This window comes from Canis lupus, chromosome 38, assembly GCF_011100685.1.
Source record: "Canis lupus familiaris isolate Mischka breed German Shepherd chromosome 38, alternate assembly UU_Cfam_GSD_1.0, whole genome shotgun sequence".
In the NCBI taxonomy this organism is placed as follows: Eukaryota; Metazoa; Chordata; class Mammalia; order Carnivora; family Canidae; genus Canis; species Canis lupus.
Window position 1 is genome coordinate 2,150,966 of NC_049259.1, and position 20,213 is coordinate 2,171,178.

Here is a 20,213-nt window from a genome sequence, read left to right on the forward strand (position 1 = left end):
GAGCTCTTCATGACATCACACTGCTGGCTGATTAAAAATGGGCTTGGATCCACAAGTACTAATGTGGAAATCTGTCCAAGACCTATTACGTAGTTTAAAAATATTTTGCAAATCATGCTGTATTGTGGGATCTCGTTTTCGTAAAATAGTACTAGTAACCCACAAAATTGTATACGTGAAAATAATAAACCTGGGGGCACGTAAGTCAGCTTTGTGAAGGGACTTTCACTGTATTTTTAAATTTCCTCTAGTGTGTGGATATTTTGACAGAGCCCGGTTACTTTTACAAGCTGGGGAAACAATAAAGATATGGGGGTGTTGCCCCGCACAGCAAGCTGGAGCTTTCCTGAGCGAGGCACCTCTCGGGGCGGGGCGGACCGGGGAGAGGACTTTGCCTCCGTGGATGTCCAGGGTTTGAGGAGCAAGAGCCACTTCCTCTCCCCCCCCAGCAGCTCGGGGCTGGGCGGCGGGGGGCCGGGGGGTGCAGACAGCGCCCTGCGGCCCAGCGGCCCATGCATCATGGAAGACGCGGGCGCCCCGGCTCGCTCCCTGGTCCTTAAATGACAGCAAATGAGGGGAAGCCAGAAGGGTGGGGACGGGAAGGGGTGGGAGGGGGGCAGAAGGAAGCCATCTCGGCCCGAGCGTTGGCTGAGGACCGCAGCCAGCCAGTGAGCGGAGCCTGGGAGAGGGAGGAGCACATCTTGATGCAGAGATGCTGCAGTGGCTCCGGGCGCGCACACACACAAGCGCCCTCGCCCGCCACCGCCACCGCCACCGCCGCCGCCACCACGGCCGCCACCGCCGCACCGGGCCAGCGGCCAGCGGCTGAGGCGAGCCGGGCAGGACGGGAGGGCGCCCCGCGGGCCGGCGGCCGGGCTGGCTCTGGCTCACCGCCTCGGCGACGTCCACCTGCCCCAGCCACCACCCCTCCTTGCCCCCAGGTAGGTGCCCGGCTTTTGTCTGCGGCCGGAGGGAGGGCAGGGGCGGGCGCAGGCCGGGGCCACTTCTCAGCCGGCCCCTCGCCGGCGCTGGCCCGACCGGTCCCCTCGTCCCGGCCTACGCGGGCGGGTCCTGCGGCGGCGGCGGCACCTGCGCGCGGGGAGGGCGGCAGCTCCCAGGCCTGCCCGCGCCCAGGGCCAGCCGGTCCGCGCCCCGCACTCGGCGGCCCCCCGGAGCCCCGGGTGGAACCAGGGCGACTGTCCAGACTTGAGGTGGCCCTGAGTCTGTCTCTGCAGGGTGACCTCTTTTGCAAAGTCTTGCTTCAGTCAGGCAGAGGGGAAGGAAGGCTGGGAAGAGAGGGAGAGTGGACCTCAAGTTTGGGCAAAGGCGGTCCAGAAGCAGGGACCTAAGGAGGAGAAACCGAGGCAAGTCACGTCCCAAAGGGTGAGAAACAGGGACCACCAGGGCTAAAATTCCTATTCTTCCTTCCCGCCCCGCTCCCCGCCTCGCCTTCTCCTCAGATCCCTCCCTCCTCCTCCCTGGTGGGAGGGAAGGACCGGCATCAAGTTTGGCGGCACCAGAAGAAAGGGGTCCCAGAGAAGGCACAGGCTCCATTTAGGGGGTCCAGAGACAGAGAGGGCAATCCTCCCGCCCAGCACCATGGGGCTCCCATCACCCACCCGAGAGATGGGGGAAGCAGCCCCAGCCCAAGTCCAGAGCCGAGTCCTGTTGCCTTCTCCAGGAGGATTCTCAGGTGTGGGATGACACAGTGTCTGTGGAAGGGCACAATCCCGGGGCCACATGGGGACGAAGCCGGGACCCTTCAGCCACGCAAGCCTGGGACCTCGGGGGAGGGGGTGGGGGGGAAGCTGTCAGTCAAGGCTCCCTGGAGGTTTGGGAATCCAGGTGGACCAGAGTGGGGTGCCCTGTGAGAAGGACAGGTCCGCTGATCCCCAAGTACCTGCCCTCAACGTTCCCGGTCTGCACAACCAGCCTGTGACTGTCAGACACTATTGCCCTTCCTTTCAGCCAGGACTCCCTGGGCACCACCCCCAACTCCCTTCACATGGCCCAGGCCCTCGGGAAGCTCCTGATCTTCCCCTGGGTCGCAGCCTGGGGCTCATCTGCCCACTGTCCAGCCAGAGAGACGTTCTGTCCCCTTAGCCTCCTGTTGTGCCTCAGAGGGACCCGGTGAGCCAGTGGAGATGCAGGGCAGCAAAGAGTGGACCACCTGTAGGAGATGCAGGGGAGGGGGACCCTGGCTCCTGAGGGTGGAGCAGGGAAATGGTGCCCTGACTCCTGGCCTGGGGAGGAGGACTCCTGTCCCCAACCTGAGAGAGACAGAAAGCATCCAAGCCCCTCCCCTGGGGGTCCCACCAGTTAACCCCTTTATAGCCTGGCAGTGGAACCAGTCAAGCAAGCTTTTTGCTACAAGGTCAAAGTTACTTCTAATTTCCCCTGGGATCTAGGGGGCAAGAGGGAGGCAGGAGGTGAGACAGATGGGAAGGGGACATCAGAGTCATGTAAGGTTCCCCTGTCCTTCTGGAGCTCCCCAGCAGGGAGGGAAGCGGAGACCCCCAGGGGGATGGGTGCCTGGAGATGGGTGCCCTGCTCTCTTGACTCTCTTACTCTCCCTCCCTTCTCGTTTATCTTCTACTCCCCATCTGGCCAAGCTCTGCCCTCACACTCCCTGCCCCACCAGCCTTAGCCCTCAACCTCCCTCCACACCCTCGCCCCTGCCAGATTTCACTCCTTATGCAACTCCATTCCAGCACCTTCTCTGCCAGCAGTTGTTCAAATAGACACACATGTAGGATGGGCCTCTGTGTTCAACGGGATGTTGGTACATATTGTCTCCGACTGACTGAATTCAGTTCTCAGGAGAGAGCTCACAGAAGGGGGTATCCCCAGGGCACCCTCTCGGACCCTCAGGCCAGGAGGGGAGTGACACGTTGGGGGTGCGCTGGAGGATGTATGGGTCCTATCCCCACCCCCTGCACCCTCAAGCCAAATGCTTGTGAGAAAGCGTCTCTCCAACATGAGAGTGGGTGGTAATTGTAATCTGGGGGAGATTCCTAGGGCAGAACCAGGGGGCTGAGCAAGAGGCGGGCAATACACAAGGAAAGAAGAACCAGAGCAAAGGAAATCCCAGGGAAGCAGGAGGGATTGAAGTTACAGACACCTCCTAACCCAGAAGACGAGCCATGAGGAGGTGGGGCAATCTCCTCTCTGGTGACTCTTCTTTTTTTTTTTTTTTTTTTTTAAGATTTAATTAATTTATTTGAGAGATAGAGCAGGAGCAGGGGGAGAGGCAGAGGGAGAGGGAGAGGCAGGCTCCCCGCTGAGTAGGGAGCCTGGTGTGGGGCTCCATTCTGGGACTCCAGGATCATGTCCTGAGCTGAAGGCAGGTGCTAAACCAACTGAGCCACCCAGGCACCTCTCTCCAGTGACTCTTTTTTTTTTTTTTTTTTAAGATTTTATTCGTTTATTTATTCATGAGAGACACAGAGGGAGAAGCAGGCTCCTCACAGGGAGCCCGATGTGGGACTCGATCCCCAGACTCAGGATAACACCCTCTCCAGTCTCTCCAGTGACTGTTAAGAGGGTCTGAGAACTGGGATCTGGTTCCATGGCCAGACAGCCCTGTCTGGAGGCAGAGGTGGGGTGGACCGCCCAGTAAATTCCTTTTAGCCTCAGGTTATGCTCTTTCAAAAGGGGGTGACTCACAAGAAGACATTCTTTTCATTCCCTCCTGCAGGCCGGCCACCTCTCATTTTTCTGAACCCTCTAATCTAGGCCAGCCTCCCTGACTTGCCTCACAGGGGGTTTTGCTAACCTGGAACATTCACGGGAACTTCCAGGGGGTCTGTGCCCTGGTGGTGACCATCTTGGAGTAGAGAAGTCCTTTCTTTGGTTTAACCAGTTCTCTTGCTATGAAATGAACCCATGTTTCCATGTTTACTAGAAGAAGATGCGAAGTAATCTCTCACCCAAACCGAGCGCCCTCTGCCCCAGGACAGGTGCAGACCCAAGTGTACCTCAGCACCCTTCGCATCTAAGGAGCCTCACCCCTGCCCTGCAGCCATCCAGAGAACATGCTGGATCTCCTCCAGACCTGGCCCACATCCTCTCAATGTCTGCTGGCCTCCTAGACCAAGAGGCCCCCATCCTGTGTTTGGTGAGAGGACAGCCCTCCTGCAGTGCAGTCCAAGAGACACAGTTGATCTGGGCCCCCAAGCAGAGACTGGCCTGAGGGGAGGAACAGGTTCAACACCCACCCCCAGGCTTGGCTCTGAACCAGCCTACAGGAAACCATCCGGGAGGTGAGGGGAGTCTCCCCTCTGCAGAGATTAGGGGACATATAGATATTGGTCCATTAACTTTATCCTAATGTGGTTCTTCAGAGCTGAGTTAAAACAATCGTCCTTACTCCTGGCCTCTCAAAAAGACACGGTCCCTCCAAAGCCCTCACTCAACCTGTCCCGCTCCATACTGACAGTCGAGTAGGGAAAATTTGGGTTGGGGTGGAGGCTGCCCCTTATCCCGAGCTCCTCCCAGGAGGACACAAGGCTCCCTCTTCTCCCACTCCCCACTTTGAGGGGTCTTTCCAGGGGAGAAGGCCAGGGCAGGAAAGTCAGAGACTCCAGGCTGCAGATGATGGGCCAGACGCCTCTGGTGCTAAAAGCTCAGACAAATGTGTGAGTGTGGGGGTCACAGCTCTCCCCACAGGCCACAGCAGTACCATGGGTGGTGCCTCAGAATCAGCTGCCAGTACAAAGAACCTGCAGAGAACATTGGAGGGTGGGAAGGGAGGGAGCATACAGAGCAGGCTGGGGAGAGACCCAGCTGTGCAGCACCCCCGCCCCTGTCCCGACCCAGTCCCTGTCCCCCACTGGGGACTCACAAGGTCCCTATGCCACCCAAGTCTGTCCTAATGACCTCCTCCATCTCAGGGCACCAGCTTTTCCCACTGAGGCCCTTCCACCACAGCTCCCTTCCCCCACCAGCTCCTACCCTGCCTGGCCTCGGGCCCCACCAGGCCACTGCAGACCCCTATCCTTCCAGAGAGGGTGGAGTGACTCAGACCTTCCTGAAGGACAGTGATCCTATCCCAGGTGGCAATTCCCTTCCTAGGCAAGGTCTCCCTCCTATCCTGGACCCTGCGGGCATGAAGTGGGGGTGCATGAAGGAGAGGGGCCTGATGGGAGCACCCATGTGCTCATCCTCACCAGAGTCTCTCCTTTTTTTTTTTTTTTTTTTTTAAGATTTGTTTATTTATTTATTCATGAAAGACACAGAGAGAGGGAGAGACACAGGCAGAGGGAGAAGCAGGCTCCCTGCAGGGAGCCCGATGTGGGACTCAATCCAAGAACACTGGGGTCACGCCCTGAGCTAAAGGCAGACACTCAAACACTGAGCCCCCCAGGTGTCCTGAACACATGGCTTCTGGGTGTGACTCTGCGTGTTCCTGCGCCCTTGTCCGGGGTGGCGTGCTTGCTGGTGCTGCCCTGGGCCTGCTGTGCATGTGGGGCATGGGGGAGGAAGGCACCTGCTCAGGGAGACTGTGGGAATCTCAGGGTCCTAACCATCTGTAAGTGCAGCCTGAATGCCATGACTGTGTGACAGTGGGTCCGACTCGGGCAATGCCTGTGGACACACGTGTGTGTGAGTCCCTCGGTGTGCTGGAGCCTCTGCAAGGCCTCTCAATAGTAAGATCTGATCTTTTCTGAGTGCACAGCATGGGCCAGGCATGCTGCTGACCTTTCAAGGGTCCGTTCTCCTCCCCGTTTTGCAGGTGGAAGACTGAGGCTCCGGGAGGGTGAGTAAGGAATGTAAAAGCGAGGGTTATGCTAGTTAGTCACGGACTAGCACTAGCGTTACTCTAGTCAGTAAGGGCCAGGCTGGTTGGCACAGAGCCCACTGTTAACCACTGTGCCGCGCTGCAGGAGGGAGGATGGCGGATACCTCAAAGGCTCCTGCAAGGCTTCTGGGCTTATAATAAGCCACTTGGTCTCTGCCCTCAACTGGGCTCCAAACTCCCCCTTGTCCTACCACCACCCATCTGCAAGTCGCCAAAGCCCTCAATACTCAAATCTCTGTTACCCAGAGGAAAGAGTGACTGAGTCAGGGCCGGGAGCTGGGTGTCCCAAGTGGCAGCACCCAGGGAGAGTGCATCTGTCCTTTCCTGCCTGGTTCTGGGGGTGGGGGGCTCAGCCCAGAAACCCCTCCCGTGTGCTGGAGCCCGGCTCACAGCTTTCCACTCGGCAGCTGTCCCCCAGGCCCTTTGTTTCCTATGCCCAACGATTCAGCCCACTACCCCTGGCACCCCTGAACCCCCAGGCAGCCCATCCCCCCACGTGCTGGTGCTGCACAGGACCAGCCCCTGATGGTGCCAGCCTGCAGCCACCAGTGCCAGCCTGCAGCCGCCCGTGCCAGCCTGCACCCCTGCACCAGGGCAGCTGGCCTGGGCCAGGCTTGGCTGGCTCAGGGCTCGGAGGGCCAGCTCTGGGCCTGGCCTCGCTCCACTCTTGCCTTGCTCCCAACAAAAAGGCCCCCTCTGTCCTGGATATTCTAGAATGTGTCATGGAGCAGATGGCATAGGGAAATGACCGGGCCACACTTAGCTGGTCGGGAAGCTCTGCAAGGGCGGTGCTTTCATCGCCATCTCCCCAGGGCTCAGCACAATGCCTGGCACCTGGTGATAAGCACTGCAAGGGAGAGGGATGTGGGGCAACACTGGATGCCAGTTGCCCCCCTCACCTTCAGGGAGATGATGAGCTCAAACTATGACCCAGGCAGCGTGTGTGAGTGTGTGTGTGTATGTGTTCACACAAGGCTTTGGCACACAGTGGAGTCCATGTGCATCTGATTGGGCTGACTGGTCTCTGTACTCTCCAAAGGCAACCCCAGGAGCTCCTCGACTCCAGCCCCGCCCCAATCCGTGTCCCTTCTGAGGCAAGTCTCAGCCCCCAGGGGGTGCCCGGGGCCCCTGGGCCCAGTGATGTGGGATCGTATCATTCATGACACGTGGTATGTCCTGGTAAAATGGTTTGTCGACGGCAAGAGCTACAGGTTGTTCTGACCACAGTGGTGAGAAGGGCTCCAGGGTGAATGATCCTCCTGGTGGACTGCAGAGAAGCAAGGCAGGAACTGGGTTGTCATGCCCTGTGCGGGGACACACACACACACACACACACATGCAGACTCACACACAAACACCAGACATACCCCCACACAGACATAAACACATGCATATCCACAGAGGTACAAAGACCAGAGCACACGTATACACAGGGACACACGGACACAGCACATAGAGGCAAATAAACACTGCATACCTGTGTGTGCACGCACAGGCCGGTTCACACACACGCACACCCCCGCTCTCGCCAGCACTGCTGAGTGGGCAGCTGCAGACTCCTGCCCCGAGGCTGGCCCCAGCCCCCTTGGTCACCTGTTTCTGCTTTGCTCCGGCACACTCCTGCCCCCTCGCTGAGCTCCCAGGACGGCAGACAAAGGGCAGGAAGCTAACGGAGATCCAGAACCTTCTCTGTGCCCGACTCCAGGGCTGCACCAGCCCCCAGGGGCGTTTGCAAACTTTCTGGAGCTGCGACACCCTTTGTTCAAAGGGAACTTGTGGAGGTAGAGCAGATACACGACGACCCGCTCTGGCTGAGTGGGGAGGGGATCAGGGCCCCCATCCTCTCTCCATTCCCCCACCCGAACCGAACCGTGACCCGCAGGCAAGTTCAAGCAGCCCCGGACTTCCCGAAGGGCACTCCATGACCTCATTTCCCAGTCAGAACTGCTCTGTGAAGTAAGTGTGACCATGTCCACCTCGTAGAGGGAAAACCGAGCTTCACCGGGAGGCGTAAGTGTCCAGGTGCGTCACCGCCTCCTGTCTGTGGATTCCCAAGCCTGCACGGTAGCAGGGTCTCTGTGGCTCCTATCAGGAGGATGGCTCCCTGCGTTTGTAGAGCATCCAGGACCATCCTTCTAGATTCTTCCATGACTAACCACCCTGAGACCTGAGTGTGCGTGTGTGTGTGTGTGAGTGTGCATGTGAAGGCGTGTGGGGAGGAGAGTGGGAATATGTGTGAAAGTGTGTAAAAGTGGCTGAGAAAGCATGTGAGCTGGAGGCAGAGGGTCGGTGTACATGCATGTGAGAGTGTGTACAAGAGAGTTTGTGCCTGTGAGATATGAGAGTGTGTCAGAGTGTGCTCCAGTTGGCCCTGGGGCAGCCCTTGGGCAGCACTGAAGTCTGGAGCCCCTGAATCAGCTCTACAGTGAGTGGGGGAGTGTGACATGTGTGTCCACTGGCTGCTGGAGGATCCGGCCACAGCTGCTCTCCAGCAGTTAAATGTGACACATGAGTCACACCTGTTGGTCCCAGGGCACTTTGCGAGGCACCGTGATGCCAAGATTAAGGAGCCAGTCTCTGCCCTCAGGAGCTCACAAGCTTCCAGGGGAGGCAGATGCACCCCCGGGGCAGGTGCCAGGGGTCTACTCAAGAACAGAGCTGAAGTCTAACTTTGTGCTGTGGGGGCATCTGAGGGGCTTCCTGGCAAGTGTGGAATTTCTGGATTCAAGTCTAGAAAGTGGCAAGGATAGAGAGGGATGCACGGTCGTGGAGAGGCAGCACCCGGGCCCCTTCCTGACAAAGGGAAGTGGCTATGAGGCCAGGGTAAAGCCAGGGGAGGGAGTGCCATGTGGTCAACACCACTCCCCCCCTCACCCCCACTGACACCCAGCTTCTCAGCCCACAGCTTCCATGACCACCCTGGAGCCAGTCCTCCCCCTCCCTCCCGCACCTCCTTCAGGTGCCAGCGTGGCTGTTTAGGAGGCAGAGAAAGGTTGTGGGTGGCCAGATGTTGAGGTCTAAAAGGGTTTGGGAGCCCTTTCTTTCCAAAGGAATAGAGCACCAAGGGAGATGGGGAGATCTTGGGCTGGCATTGGTCTTCAAACCCTGCCCTGGCCCTGATGGCAGACTCTTAAGTCATCCGCAGCCTGCCACCCCCCACTCCCCCTATCCAGGCGACAGCATTCCCAGGCCCTCAGCCACCCGGCACTTTCTGGGAGCACTGGCAGTCTTAGAGCTGGAAGGGACCTTAGAGCACCCATTTTACAAATGAGGAGACTCGGACCGGGAGATGGTGTGGGTCTTGCCACCAGGTAGTTGAAGAGCCCCCAGCCAGGCTCTTTCCCCAGTCTCGGCCCCTTCCCCCTTTTCAGGCCTCTGGAAAGGTGCAGGGCAGAGAAGCAGAATCTGCATCTGGGTTGGCAGCTCTGACAGGAAGCCTTAGGAGACCTAGTGACCCAGGCTCCCTCTAAAACCCCAAAGCAGACCTCTGAGATTCCACACTACCCCCAGAACTCTTCCTGGCCCTGCTCGCCCCTCTCAGGATGAGGCCCATCCCTCCTCCTGGTGGGGGGGAGCTCTGATTGCTCTGGGCACCCCCACCCAGGGAACAGATTGTCCAGAGCTCCAGGGTTTAACCATGTCTCTGTATGAGAGGAAGGCTCCTCTGGGAGCCATGTTAACCCTTTGATCCTAGAAGGTCCTCCCGGCTGGGGAGCATTGCTGATGGGGCCAAGGCTATGGCTTCACAATGCACAGCACATAAGGGCCTCACCTGGGGACCCAGGTGAGAGGGTATGAATGAACCAGTGAGACTCCTCCTCACTGCTAGAAAACCGAGGAAGACACTGAGACACTTAATGGGCTCCCAGAGGGGCTTACAGTGCCCCACCCAGGCCACTGTGGGGGAGGGGCAGGGGACATTGGGCCCCAAGCACTGGTGGAGGAAGATGTTCCCGCTGGCAAGTATGGCCCTGCTCTCTTCTGAACCCCACAGCAAGAGCTATTACCCAGTGAGGGGCAGGTGGGTTCTTGCCTCCCAATTAGCCACTGCTCTCACTTCCTGAGCAAACCCCTGCTGGCTGCAGGGGAGGGGGGGGCAGCCGGTGCAGGGGAGAGCCAGACTCCCAGGGGGCCCCTAGTAGGCACTCAGCCGGGAAGAGCTCCTCGGTAACAGCCAAGCCCCTTCCCCTGGGCAGGGTGAGTGCAGAGCGAGGAGCAATTCTGGCCTCTCCCCAGGCTGGAGTAAAAGCACTGCCTGCCCGGGAGGGAGCCGGGAGGGAGCCGGGAGGGAGCCGGGAGGGAGCCGGGAGGGAGTAGGGAGGGGCGCTCCTCACTCCTCGGCTCAGAGTCTTCCCCATCCTCCGCTTCCCTAGGTCCTTCTCAGCCTCCAGCTGGACTCTCACCACGCTGGGCTGAGCCTCCTCTCCTCTGCTCCCCATCGCTGCCCAGAACGCCCACCATGGGGACACCCACCAGGAGGAAGGCACACCTGCTTCTGCTGGTCGCCGTGGTCCTTGTCTCCTCTCCAGGTAAGGCGGTTCGTCTGGGCCCCGAAGCCCAGCAGGATGATTATATTGCTCTATCACTGCTATTATTTTAGTGATGACTTCAGAAATCATGGACTCTGCGTTGCTGTGGCACTTAGATTTCTGAGGCCATTTCCTTGCTAAAATTTCCCCATTTGTGGATCATACCTTCCCTTCGGGGTTAGAAGGAAGGAGGCTCCACCATACTATCACATGAAAGAAGCATGATCCAGAGAGGGTGTGTGGCTTGCCTTGGGTCACACAGCAAGATTATGGCACAATCGAATGTCCGTGATGCTGGCCTTGAGCTGCAGCCCCTGGAGCTGTGCTGTCCGGTCCGGCACCCAATGGCCACATGGGATGCTTAAAACTGAGATTAAATTGAATTTTAAAATTAATTCTTCAGTTGTAAAAGCCACATTTCAAGGGCTAATCACTACATTGGGTAGCACAGATTACAGGACATTTCCGTCATCACAGAAAGTTCTATTGGATCATACTGCTGTAGCAACCTCCGACATGAGGAGACAGAGGTCAGTACCACAAAACTCCAGGGCTCCCAGGGGCCATGCTGCGGCCTGGCAAACAGACCAAGTGCAGGACCTGAGAAGAGACGAGAAAGAGGCAGGTGGCTGAGGCAGAAGGCCAGAGGGACCAAGCAAAAGTTCTCATGCCTGGAGTGCCTGAGGTAGGGAGAGCGGAGGAGGGAGGCAGAACGGGGGTGGGGAGCAGCCCAGGCCTCTGCAGAGCGAGCCAGGAAGGAGGTGCCTGGAGCCCCAGCCCACTCAAGCGCTGCGGGAGGTCCCCCCCCCCTGCCTGCTGCTGCTCTGAGGGGCCCCTTGGGACCACAGCGTGGCCTCTCTGCCCTGACCCCCAGCCCAGACCAATAGACACTTCTTTTCTCCTTAAAGATCTCCATGGGAGAAAGAGCACCCATCCACCACCACCCTTCCCGAGTTCTAGCCACCTCTCCTGCACCTCCCCCTCCACCCACCCCCTGCAAGGCCGCAGCCCGCTGGGCACATTTTAGGTTCTCCATCCGTCTAACCGTCTCACCCGGGGAGGACTCCACGGGCATGCTTTCCGATGCTCTCATTACCTCCTAACTGCCTCTCCATCCTGCACCCAAATCAGTGAGGATGCCGGGAAACGGGGCTGACCCAGAGGCCTGCCCGAGCCTCCTGGCTCCCCCACCCCCAGGCCTGGCTACCTGTGTCAGGGCCCGGCAGGCCAGCAGAGCCCCGGCCGCCCCACAGAGAGCATGCAGAGGCACCTCCGCAGGACCTCAGACCAGGACCACATCATCCAAGGCAGGCGGTATGGGCAGGAGCAGGGCTCTTAGACCCCGAGATGCAGGAAGGCCCAGGGAGAGGGGACCTGGTTGGCCACATCCCTGAGTTCCAGAGACACAAGTGGAACCGCCCACCACTTGTTCTTATCCCCGCACCCCCCACTCCCAGAAAGGTGTTTCAGCTCTGGGCTCACCTCACTAACCTACCCTGGAGAAGCAGCCTAGGGTCCCTGGCACCCAGGCAAGGAAAGGCAGCGAGGGTGCTCCTCCACATTCTCGTCTCTAGCCCCTTCTTCTGAAGCCTCCAGCTGCACCCCCCCCCTCCCGTGGTTAGGGGAGCAGAGTTGCCAGAACAGGGGGTCAGAATCAGAGAGGATGTAGGACAGGGGCAGCAAGGAGGGGTGGCCTTGCTCAGGAGCTCATGCGAGTGTGTGTGTGTGTGTTCAGTGGGTATGACTGCAGCCTCAGAGGAAGGTGTGGGGTGAATGTGAGTGTGTTTGTGGATGTTTAAGAGGGTGGCAATGCCAGCGAGTTGTTGCGTGGACCGGGTGCTACATGCGGGGGGATGACAGATGTGCACGGAAAGCCTTCCAGCAAGAGCGATGGCTCCTGGCCCCAGCTGCCCTTGGGGGTGCCCCCGCGGCATCCTGATGCACCACCTCTAGGGTGCGGTGGGGGCCTCTGGTGGCTGGCTCTGGCGGGAACCCAGGCGAAGAATCGTGGCCACTGTGGCTGAGGACACTGGCTATGGGTGAGGCTGGCCAGGGTCCAGATCCTTCGATCTGCTTCTCCCCACCGTGTGATTTGAGGCAAGTTATTGAACTTTCCTACATCTCAGTTTCCACATTAGGGAAATGAGGGAATGGTGGTGCCTTCCTGTAAAGGGGTTAGGAGAAGAGGTATGGAGCCTGGCATCCGACAAAGAGTAAGTGCTCAATAAATAGCACCTGTTTCATTAGGATGACTGCGTGAAAGTGTATAAATAAGCACATGCGGACATTTGTAGCTGAATGTGCATGGGAACAGCTGCGTGCATAAACGTGTATCTGACTACAGGAGTAGCTTATGGGGGGGGTGTGCGTAAAGGAAGCATGTGTAGGTGAGGGTATGGATATTGCACTGAGGGCGCCTACGTGGCTGAGAGCAGAGGACAAAGCTTCTGCAGGAAGCAAACCAGTCCAGTCCTAGAGGCTCTGTGTGCCCCAGGCCCACTCCCCTGCCCCCCACCGTCCCCACAGAGTTACTGGAAGCGGCTATTATATAAGGTGGTTCCCAGCAGGCTGGCTGCCCCCACCCCACCCCCCTCCAGTCCTGGCAGTCCCAGCTGGGGCAGGAGTCCCTACCCTCCACCACTATCATTAACTTGGGATTAAGCAGGGCTCTCCAGCCGAGATGATGCTGGCGCCATCCATCGCCACCTCTGAGGCCTGGGGCGGCAGCGAGGGCTAGTGATGGGTAGTGGGGAGGGCGATGGGGGATGCCATTTCAGGGAGCCCTGCCTCCTTCCTCATTCTGAGAGATGCTTAACAGCTGCCCTCGTTCCCCGGGGTCCAGGGCTGGGCCTCAGCTGGAACAGGGCTGACAGCTGGATGCGTTGGGAGAGGAGGCACAAACTGGTTAATGGGGACCCCACCTCCCACAACCCACCAAGGAGGGCCTGAAATCAGCTGCATTGAGGGGTAGGAGCCAATTAGGGGTGGCCCTGCTCCCGACTGCCACCACAAAGGCAAAACCTGACCGGCCCTGTGCATCAGTGAACAGAGACTGCTCCCTACCCCCGTGGGAAAGCCAGGTGTGAAACACTTCCCTCTGTGCCTCAGTGTCCCCTGCCCTGGTGAGACTGAACAATGGTGCATGGAGGAAGAGGCTTCCACCCTGGGAGGGGGCCTGACATGAAAACTCCATTTGCGCAAGTAATACCCATTTGCTTAGCAAACTTAGGAGATCTTGGTCTAGGCCTGCGTGTGCCACAGACTTGCCTGGTGACCACGAGCAATGTCATTCCATTTCCTGGGCCTCTCTTTCTCAACCTGTCACACTGGAATCGTACACAAATGCCCCTAAAGCAACTTGCACATCCTCCCCCCACCATCAAGCCTTCCCTCTTCCCCTAGCCTCCACCCCACCCCATGCTTGGGTCCCACAGAGATTCTCAGATCATACGCCCTGTGCCAGACTGAACCCTCCTACAGAGCCTGGGAGATGAGCTCATAGTCTTTCCATTTCACAGGTGAAGATGTTGAGGCTCAGAAGGGCTCTGTAACAGCTATTAAAGGGCCAAAGGCTGAAGCGCTTGCTGTCAGCCCAGAAGGAGCATCAGGTCCCCGGGACACACATCCTCTCTCCGCCTCTTTAGCCCCTGACTTCCCAGGCCTCTCACACCCTGCAGATGGGCTGCTTCCACCCCGAGGGCCCCTGCCTCTATAACTTCAGCTGCTTTTACAGCTCTCACCACCTTGTCCTGTCCCTCCCTGGACTGCAGGCCCCTTGAGGAAGAAGGACCGTGTCTCATTCATTTTTGCAACCCAGTCTAGCCCAGTGCCAGGTGTACTGCGCTGGGTGCTCAGGTGCTCAGTACCTGAGTGTAGGATGGGTGATTGACTCAACTAACCTTGGCCACCCGGGGTCTACCCCACCTGCTGAAATTCAAGTTCTAATCAATAAAAATTAGATAAAATTTAAACTTGGGTTCCTCAGTTGCACTCGCCACACTTCAAGGCCTTGAGAGCACGTGGCTCGCGGCTACAGTATTGGTCAGCGCCGAGAACGGCGTCTTTCCATCAGGGCAGAGCATTCGTGTCGACGGCACGGCCCTCCTGGGGCCTGGACCCTGAGGCCTCTGCTCTTGCCCCCATCCACAGCTCGCAGTTCACCCCGGGGATCCCCAGCCACCTTCGGGCCGGTCTTTGAAGATCAGCCCCTTGGTCTGCTGTTCCCAGAGGAATCCACCGAGGAGAAGGTGACACTGGCATGCCGCGCCCGGGCCAGCCCTCCAGCTACCTACAGGTGAGAGCCCCGTGACGGGTGCCGTGGTGGGTGCCGGAGGCCCTGGGCAGCCCCTCGTCACAGCGGCCCGTCCCCAGGCCGGGTGCAGCCAAGCGGGACTCAGGAGGTTCCCCTCCTCCACCCCCCGCTGCAGGTGGAAAATGAACGGCACCGAGATGAAGCTGGCACCGGGTTCTCGCCACCAGCTGGTGGGGGGCAACCTGGTCATCCTGAACCCCAGCAAGGCGCAGGACGCCGGCGTCTACCAGTGCCTGGCCTCCAACCCCGTGGGCACCGTTGTCAGCAGGGAGGCTGTCCTCCGCTTCGGCTGTGAGACCCATGGAGGGGCGGGGGGGGGGGGCAGGATGCTTCAGGGAGGGGACAGGGCCTGGGAAGGGTGTCCGGCAAGGGCAGGGGATCACTCCCGTGGCGGCTCAACTGGGGAGCGCCCCCCAGCTTGGAGGGCTGTGCCCGAGCCCTCGTCCTTCCCTCCAGTTCTGCAGGAGTTCTCCAAGGAGGAGCGAGACCCCGTGAAAACCCACGAAGGCTGGGGCGTGATGTTGCCCTGTAACCCACCCGCGCACTACCCAGGTACACAGGGCACAGGCCGGCCGGTCCCTGGGGGATGGAGTCAAGGGCAGCGGGCGAGCCTTGGAAGCACGGATCCCCAGGTCCCCAGCTAGGTTTGTGTTTCCTTGGTGGGCCTGTCATTCTGTGGCTGTGCCCTGCTCCGCCTTCAGGCCCGGAGCTTGTCCCCCACCCACACCCGAGGGCGGAAGGAAAGCCACGTCTCTCTTCTCAGTCTCCCCTCAGCACCAGATCAGAGCCCGGGACTCCGGGGACCAGGTCTAGAGACCCCCCAGCACCCTGAGGGGCCCGCGCAGTCGCCCTGTGGGCCCAGCACCCCGTGGTTCCCTCAGACGCCCCACATCTCCTAGGCCTGTCCTACCGCTGGCTCCTCAACGAGTTCCCCAACTTCATCCCGACGGACGGGCGTCACTTCGTGTCGCAGACCACAGGGAACCTGTACATCGCCCGGACCAACGCCTCGGACCTGGGCAACTACTCCTGCCTGGCCACCAGCCACATGGACTTCTCCACCAAAAGCGTCTTCAGCAAGTTCGCTCAGCTCAACCTGGCTGCCGAAGGTCAGGGTCTGCTCTGGGGACGCGGAGGGGAGGAGAGAGTTGAGAGGGTCACAGGACACTGGGAAAAGACGGTTCCCCCTGGAGGTTGTGAAGAGCGGCTTGTGGAGCCCAGGCTCTGGGGCTTGGACCCCTGGATCCTCTGGCCGCAGGGCCCCAGAAGCTCGCCCAGGTCCCCCGGGGGAACAGGGATCCGGAGAGAGTCTGCTCTGAGCTGTGCCCAGATCCTAAGCACTGGAGCACCCGGCCTGCAACCATTTGCATCTGATCTTCAAAATCCCTCTCCCCAGATACCAGGCTCTTCGCACCCAGCATCAAGGCTCGGTTTCCCAGCAGAGACCTATGCGCTGGTAGGGCAGCAGGTCACCCTGGAGTGCTTCGCCTTTGGGAAGTGAGTGGTGGAGGTGGGAGGGGCAGGCCAGGGCACAGCCTGTCAGAGCCTCTCGGGGGCACAGGTGACCCCAGGGAGAGGGCAGGCAGGGTCTAGCAGAGTGTTGGCCCCACAGAGGGTAGTGAGCACTGCTCACTGAGCATTGTCTCTCTGAGTGAAGCATCGTGCACGCCAGCGGCCTGACACATACTGGGTGCTCCCAGCAATGCGGGACAGGCTCAGGCAATTTATGCAACACCTCAGGCTGGAGACAGGTAGTGCCATGCACGAGCCCCAACCAGGCCTGCCTGGTTCAAATCCCAGTTCTGTCACTGGCTGCCTGCCATGGTGAAGCCATGGGTGAACTACGTAACCTCTGTGTGGCTCTGCGTCCTGATTTGTACATGGTAATAACCATACATAGTACCTGCATCATAGGATTGTTATGAGGATTAAGTGGGTTAATACATGTGATGTGCCTAGAATGGTGCCTGGCATTTATTAAGTGTTCTATGCATACTAACAGTTCTTTTTTTAAAAAAAAAAACTCCATTGAAATCCTGCTCTCCCAGAGAAAGACTCGTTGGAACAGGGCTAAGCAACTAGCAGGTGCTCAGCAAATGTCTGTAGGACAATATGATTTGTACATCAGTCCCCTCTTCCCTCATTTCTCCTGCAGTTACCCAGGAGATCCCTCTGCTCTGTGAAAAGTTATTGGGCTTCCAGAAAATTCATATTTAAACCATATGGTGGGGGGTTGCCTGGGTAGCTCAGTCTATTAAGCGCCCAACTCTTGATCTCAGCTCAGGTCTTGATCTTGGGGTCCTGGGTTTGAGTCCCATGTTGGGCTCCATGCTGGGCATAGAGTCTATTTTTTTTTTTTTTAAATGAAAGCACATGGAAAGTTAATATGTTAACCCTTTCAGACTCACTGATAACTTAGTCCATTTTAGCACACAAATTACTAATAACCAGAGCCCTTTTGCAAAGTAAAGGTGAGGAGGCCCTGATGGGGAAGAGGGAGAGGGGAACCCATATAGCCCCAGGTCACAGGCCACTGCTGGGGAGTGCAGTCCCAGAAGAGGCATGGTGGCCAGTGCAGGGTGGGGGCCAGGAGGGCCAGCCAGCTTCAGGGTACAGACACCAGGGAAGTTCACTGGTGTCACAGGTATTGCAGGGAGAGGGAAGTGGAGGAACCCTACCTCTTGCCTCTTCCCTGCCCGTGCTCTGAGCCTACTTGGGAGAGACCTGCCCTCCTCTCTTTCCTCTCTCCCTCTGTCCCCTCCCAGACCCTGAGTCAGAGTCCCCGCCCTCCTCCCCATCCCCACCTGCCCCACAAGTCTGGAGGGCGGAATGGCATGATTCTGCGTGCAGGGGTGCAGGGGTGCCGCAGGTGCAGGGGTGTCTGCCTAGCGCAGCCCACCTGCTCTGGCTTTGTTTCCTCTGCCAGCCCCGTCCCCCAGATCAAGTGGCGCAAAGTGGACGGCTCCTTGTCCCCCCAGTGGGCCACAGCGGAGCCCACCCTGCAGATACCCAGCATCAGCTTCGAGGACGAAGGCACCTATGAGTGTGAGGCAGAGAACTCCAAGGGCCGCGACACTGTCCAGGGCCGCATCATCGTGCAGGGTATGAGCTGGGACACCCCTCACCCTGCTTCACCCTGGTCCCTGAGGAAGCAGATCCAGAAGTCAGGGAGGGCACTGGGTGGCCCCTTGCTTAGGATTTCTTGCTCAGGATTGCACTGGGGATGGGAACAGAGGAGGCGAGCGCCGTGGCCAGCTTGGGGCTTCCCTCGGGGCTGCAGAAAGCACGTGGAAGGCCTTGGGATGATTTAATTTGCTAAAACAGCCGCTGGCACAGCCGCACAAAGTGCCAACTCTCTCCAGCCTGCTGCCCCCCTCCCCCCACCCCGACCCGACCCTTTCCCGGGATGCCGAGGGCGCCCTCTGCTGGCCGCCGCAGGAACGGTAGCCCTGCAAGCCTGGGGCGTGGGCAGCGGGCGGCTCCCCCCAGCTCATCCCCGGCCTTCTCTCCCTTGCTCCCCCAGCTCAGCCCGAGTGGCTCAAGGTGATCTCAGACATGGAGGCTGACATCGGTTCCAACCTGCGCTGGGGCTGCGCAGCAGCGGGCAAGCCCCGGCCCACAGTGCGCTGGCTGCGGAACGGGGAGCCTCTGACCTCCCAGGTAGGAGATCTGGGGCTTCCCACACATCACCTGTCCTCTGCTCACCTGGTTCCCTCACCTTCCAGACTTCCTCACGACGCCGTACCATCGGCAGCCTCTCTGGGACCATGAGGGCTCCATGGGGTGGTAGGTTCTAGGTGCATCTTTCCACCCCAGATTCTCCTGGCCACAGGCTGGTCGCCTGGATACGTTCCGGCTGGAGATTCCAGAGGCCTGGGTCCAGGCACAACTCAGTCACAAAACCACTGTGTGGTCCTGAGTAGGGACCTTGTTCCTCGGGCTTCAGTGTGCTGAGACGCAGGGGCCTGGGGAACTTGAGTCCTAGGATTCCGGGAGGTCAGAGAAGGGACTGGGCACATGAGCACCCTCCGTGGAGGAAAGGCACCCCGGAATCTCCACTGCCCCCACCCTTCCAGCACTCCTTGCGCCCCTCCCCTGCTCTCTTCTGCACAGTCTCGCGTAGAGGTGCTGGCTGGGGATCTGCGGTTCTCTAAGCTGAGCCTGGAGGACTCCGGCATGTACCAGTGCGTGGCAGAGAACAAACACGGCACCATCTACGCCAGCGCTGAGCTGGCCGTGCAAGGTACGGGCCCAGGGAGGCAGGGGCATCCGCAAGAACACGCAGTGAGGGGCTTTAAGAGTTCTGAACTGCAGCGTTTCCAAACATGCACATGCACACGGATGGCTTCCCTTAGTTTTCCAGTGGCTTCTGAGTAGAACAGAGGGATTTCAGAAAGGAGAGGAGACACTAGATTGAGAGCTTCTAGAAGACGGGGTCTCTGGCTTGTACCAAGTCTGGCATGATTAAAGTGTTTGCTGCAGTGAACACGACGGGGCTAGTGTCATTGGAAACCAAATCAACTAGATTTGTGTTTAAACCAGCCCCTTCAGCTATGTGACCTTTGGCAATTTGATCTCCTTGTGTCTCAGTTTCTTGATTTATAAAATGTGGGCAACAATAGTCCTGCCCTTGTGCTGCTGTTTGGAAGAATAAATGAGGTGGAGGTAAAGCATGGAGGACCTGCTCATCACTGAACAGGTGCCCAGTAAATGTGAGCTGATGCTACTGTTCTTAGTTATGTGGCTTGAGCTCATGGGGCCTTGGTTTTCTCATCTGTAAAATGGCTGTATTGGCACCTACCTCATCAAGTTGTAGTGAGCTTAACTACGACTCATTTATTCATCCATTCAAACGGTATTTACTCAGCACCTCCTACAGAGTGAACATGACAGATAAGGTCTCTGTCTTCAAGTATCTTACAATCCAGGGTGGGGGAAGAGGGACAATCACAAAAACAGTAATTAAATAATTTTGGACAACAATAAGAAAATATAAAGAAGATCCAGCAGAGTGGTAGGAAGGGGGGCAGGGGAGATCTCTTTGAGGAAGTCACATCAGGAGTGTGACCTGAGTGTTAACAAGGAGCCAGCCATGTAAAGATCTGAGGGATTTTTTAAGCGAAATGTATGGCAGGTGCAAAGGCCCTGAGGCAGGAAAAACCTTGGCATTCTCAAAGGACAGAAAATGGCTCAAGTGATTGGAGCATAATAAATGAAGAAGAGTGGCATGAGTGGGGAGTGGAGAGGTGGGGTTGTATTTGCGAGCGTTTGTGAAGAGTTGGACTTCGTCCTGAGTGTGTGGTTAAGGTTCTTAAAAGTTATGCCAGGCTGCTGGGTGGAGGAGATTGTAGAAAGTGCAAAAACAGAAAGACTGAGTAGGGTGCTTTTTCCAGTGTTCTGCAGGAGATTTGGTGGCCTAGACCACCATGGTGGCAGCTGGGTCGGGGGTGGTGGGAAGGGGCTGGGCTCTGGGTGTGTGGTGGCAGTGGTGCTGCCGGGCGGCACTCACAGACTGGCCTGGGAGGGTGCGTCGAGTGTGTGGCATGGAGCCAGGTGCTATCTTCACTAAGGG

At 58.4% G+C, this 20,213-nt stretch overlaps 1 protein-coding gene across 1 annotated transcript in view; it reads left to right on the forward strand.

Annotated features, from left to right (window-relative positions):
• The first annotated feature begins 804 nt into the window (after positions 1-804).
• Positions 805-20,213, forward strand: part of CNTN2 (contactin 2) — a 32,828-nt gene continuing 13,419 nt past the window's right edge. Inside the window, 11 exon segments of the mRNA XM_038586010.1 lie at positions 805-941; positions 10,174-10,329; positions 14,479-14,623; positions 14,757-14,932; positions 15,098-15,193; positions 15,541-15,750; positions 16,038-16,072; positions 16,074-16,138; positions 17,568-17,743; positions 18,165-18,301; positions 18,755-18,884. Of these exon segments, the coding sequence (XP_038441938.1) occupies positions 10,260-10,329; positions 14,479-14,623; positions 14,757-14,932; positions 15,098-15,193; positions 15,541-15,750; positions 16,038-16,072; positions 16,074-16,138; positions 17,568-17,743; positions 18,165-18,301; positions 18,755-18,884 (1,240 nt within the window). The 5' untranslated portion in view covers positions 805-941; positions 10,174-10,259.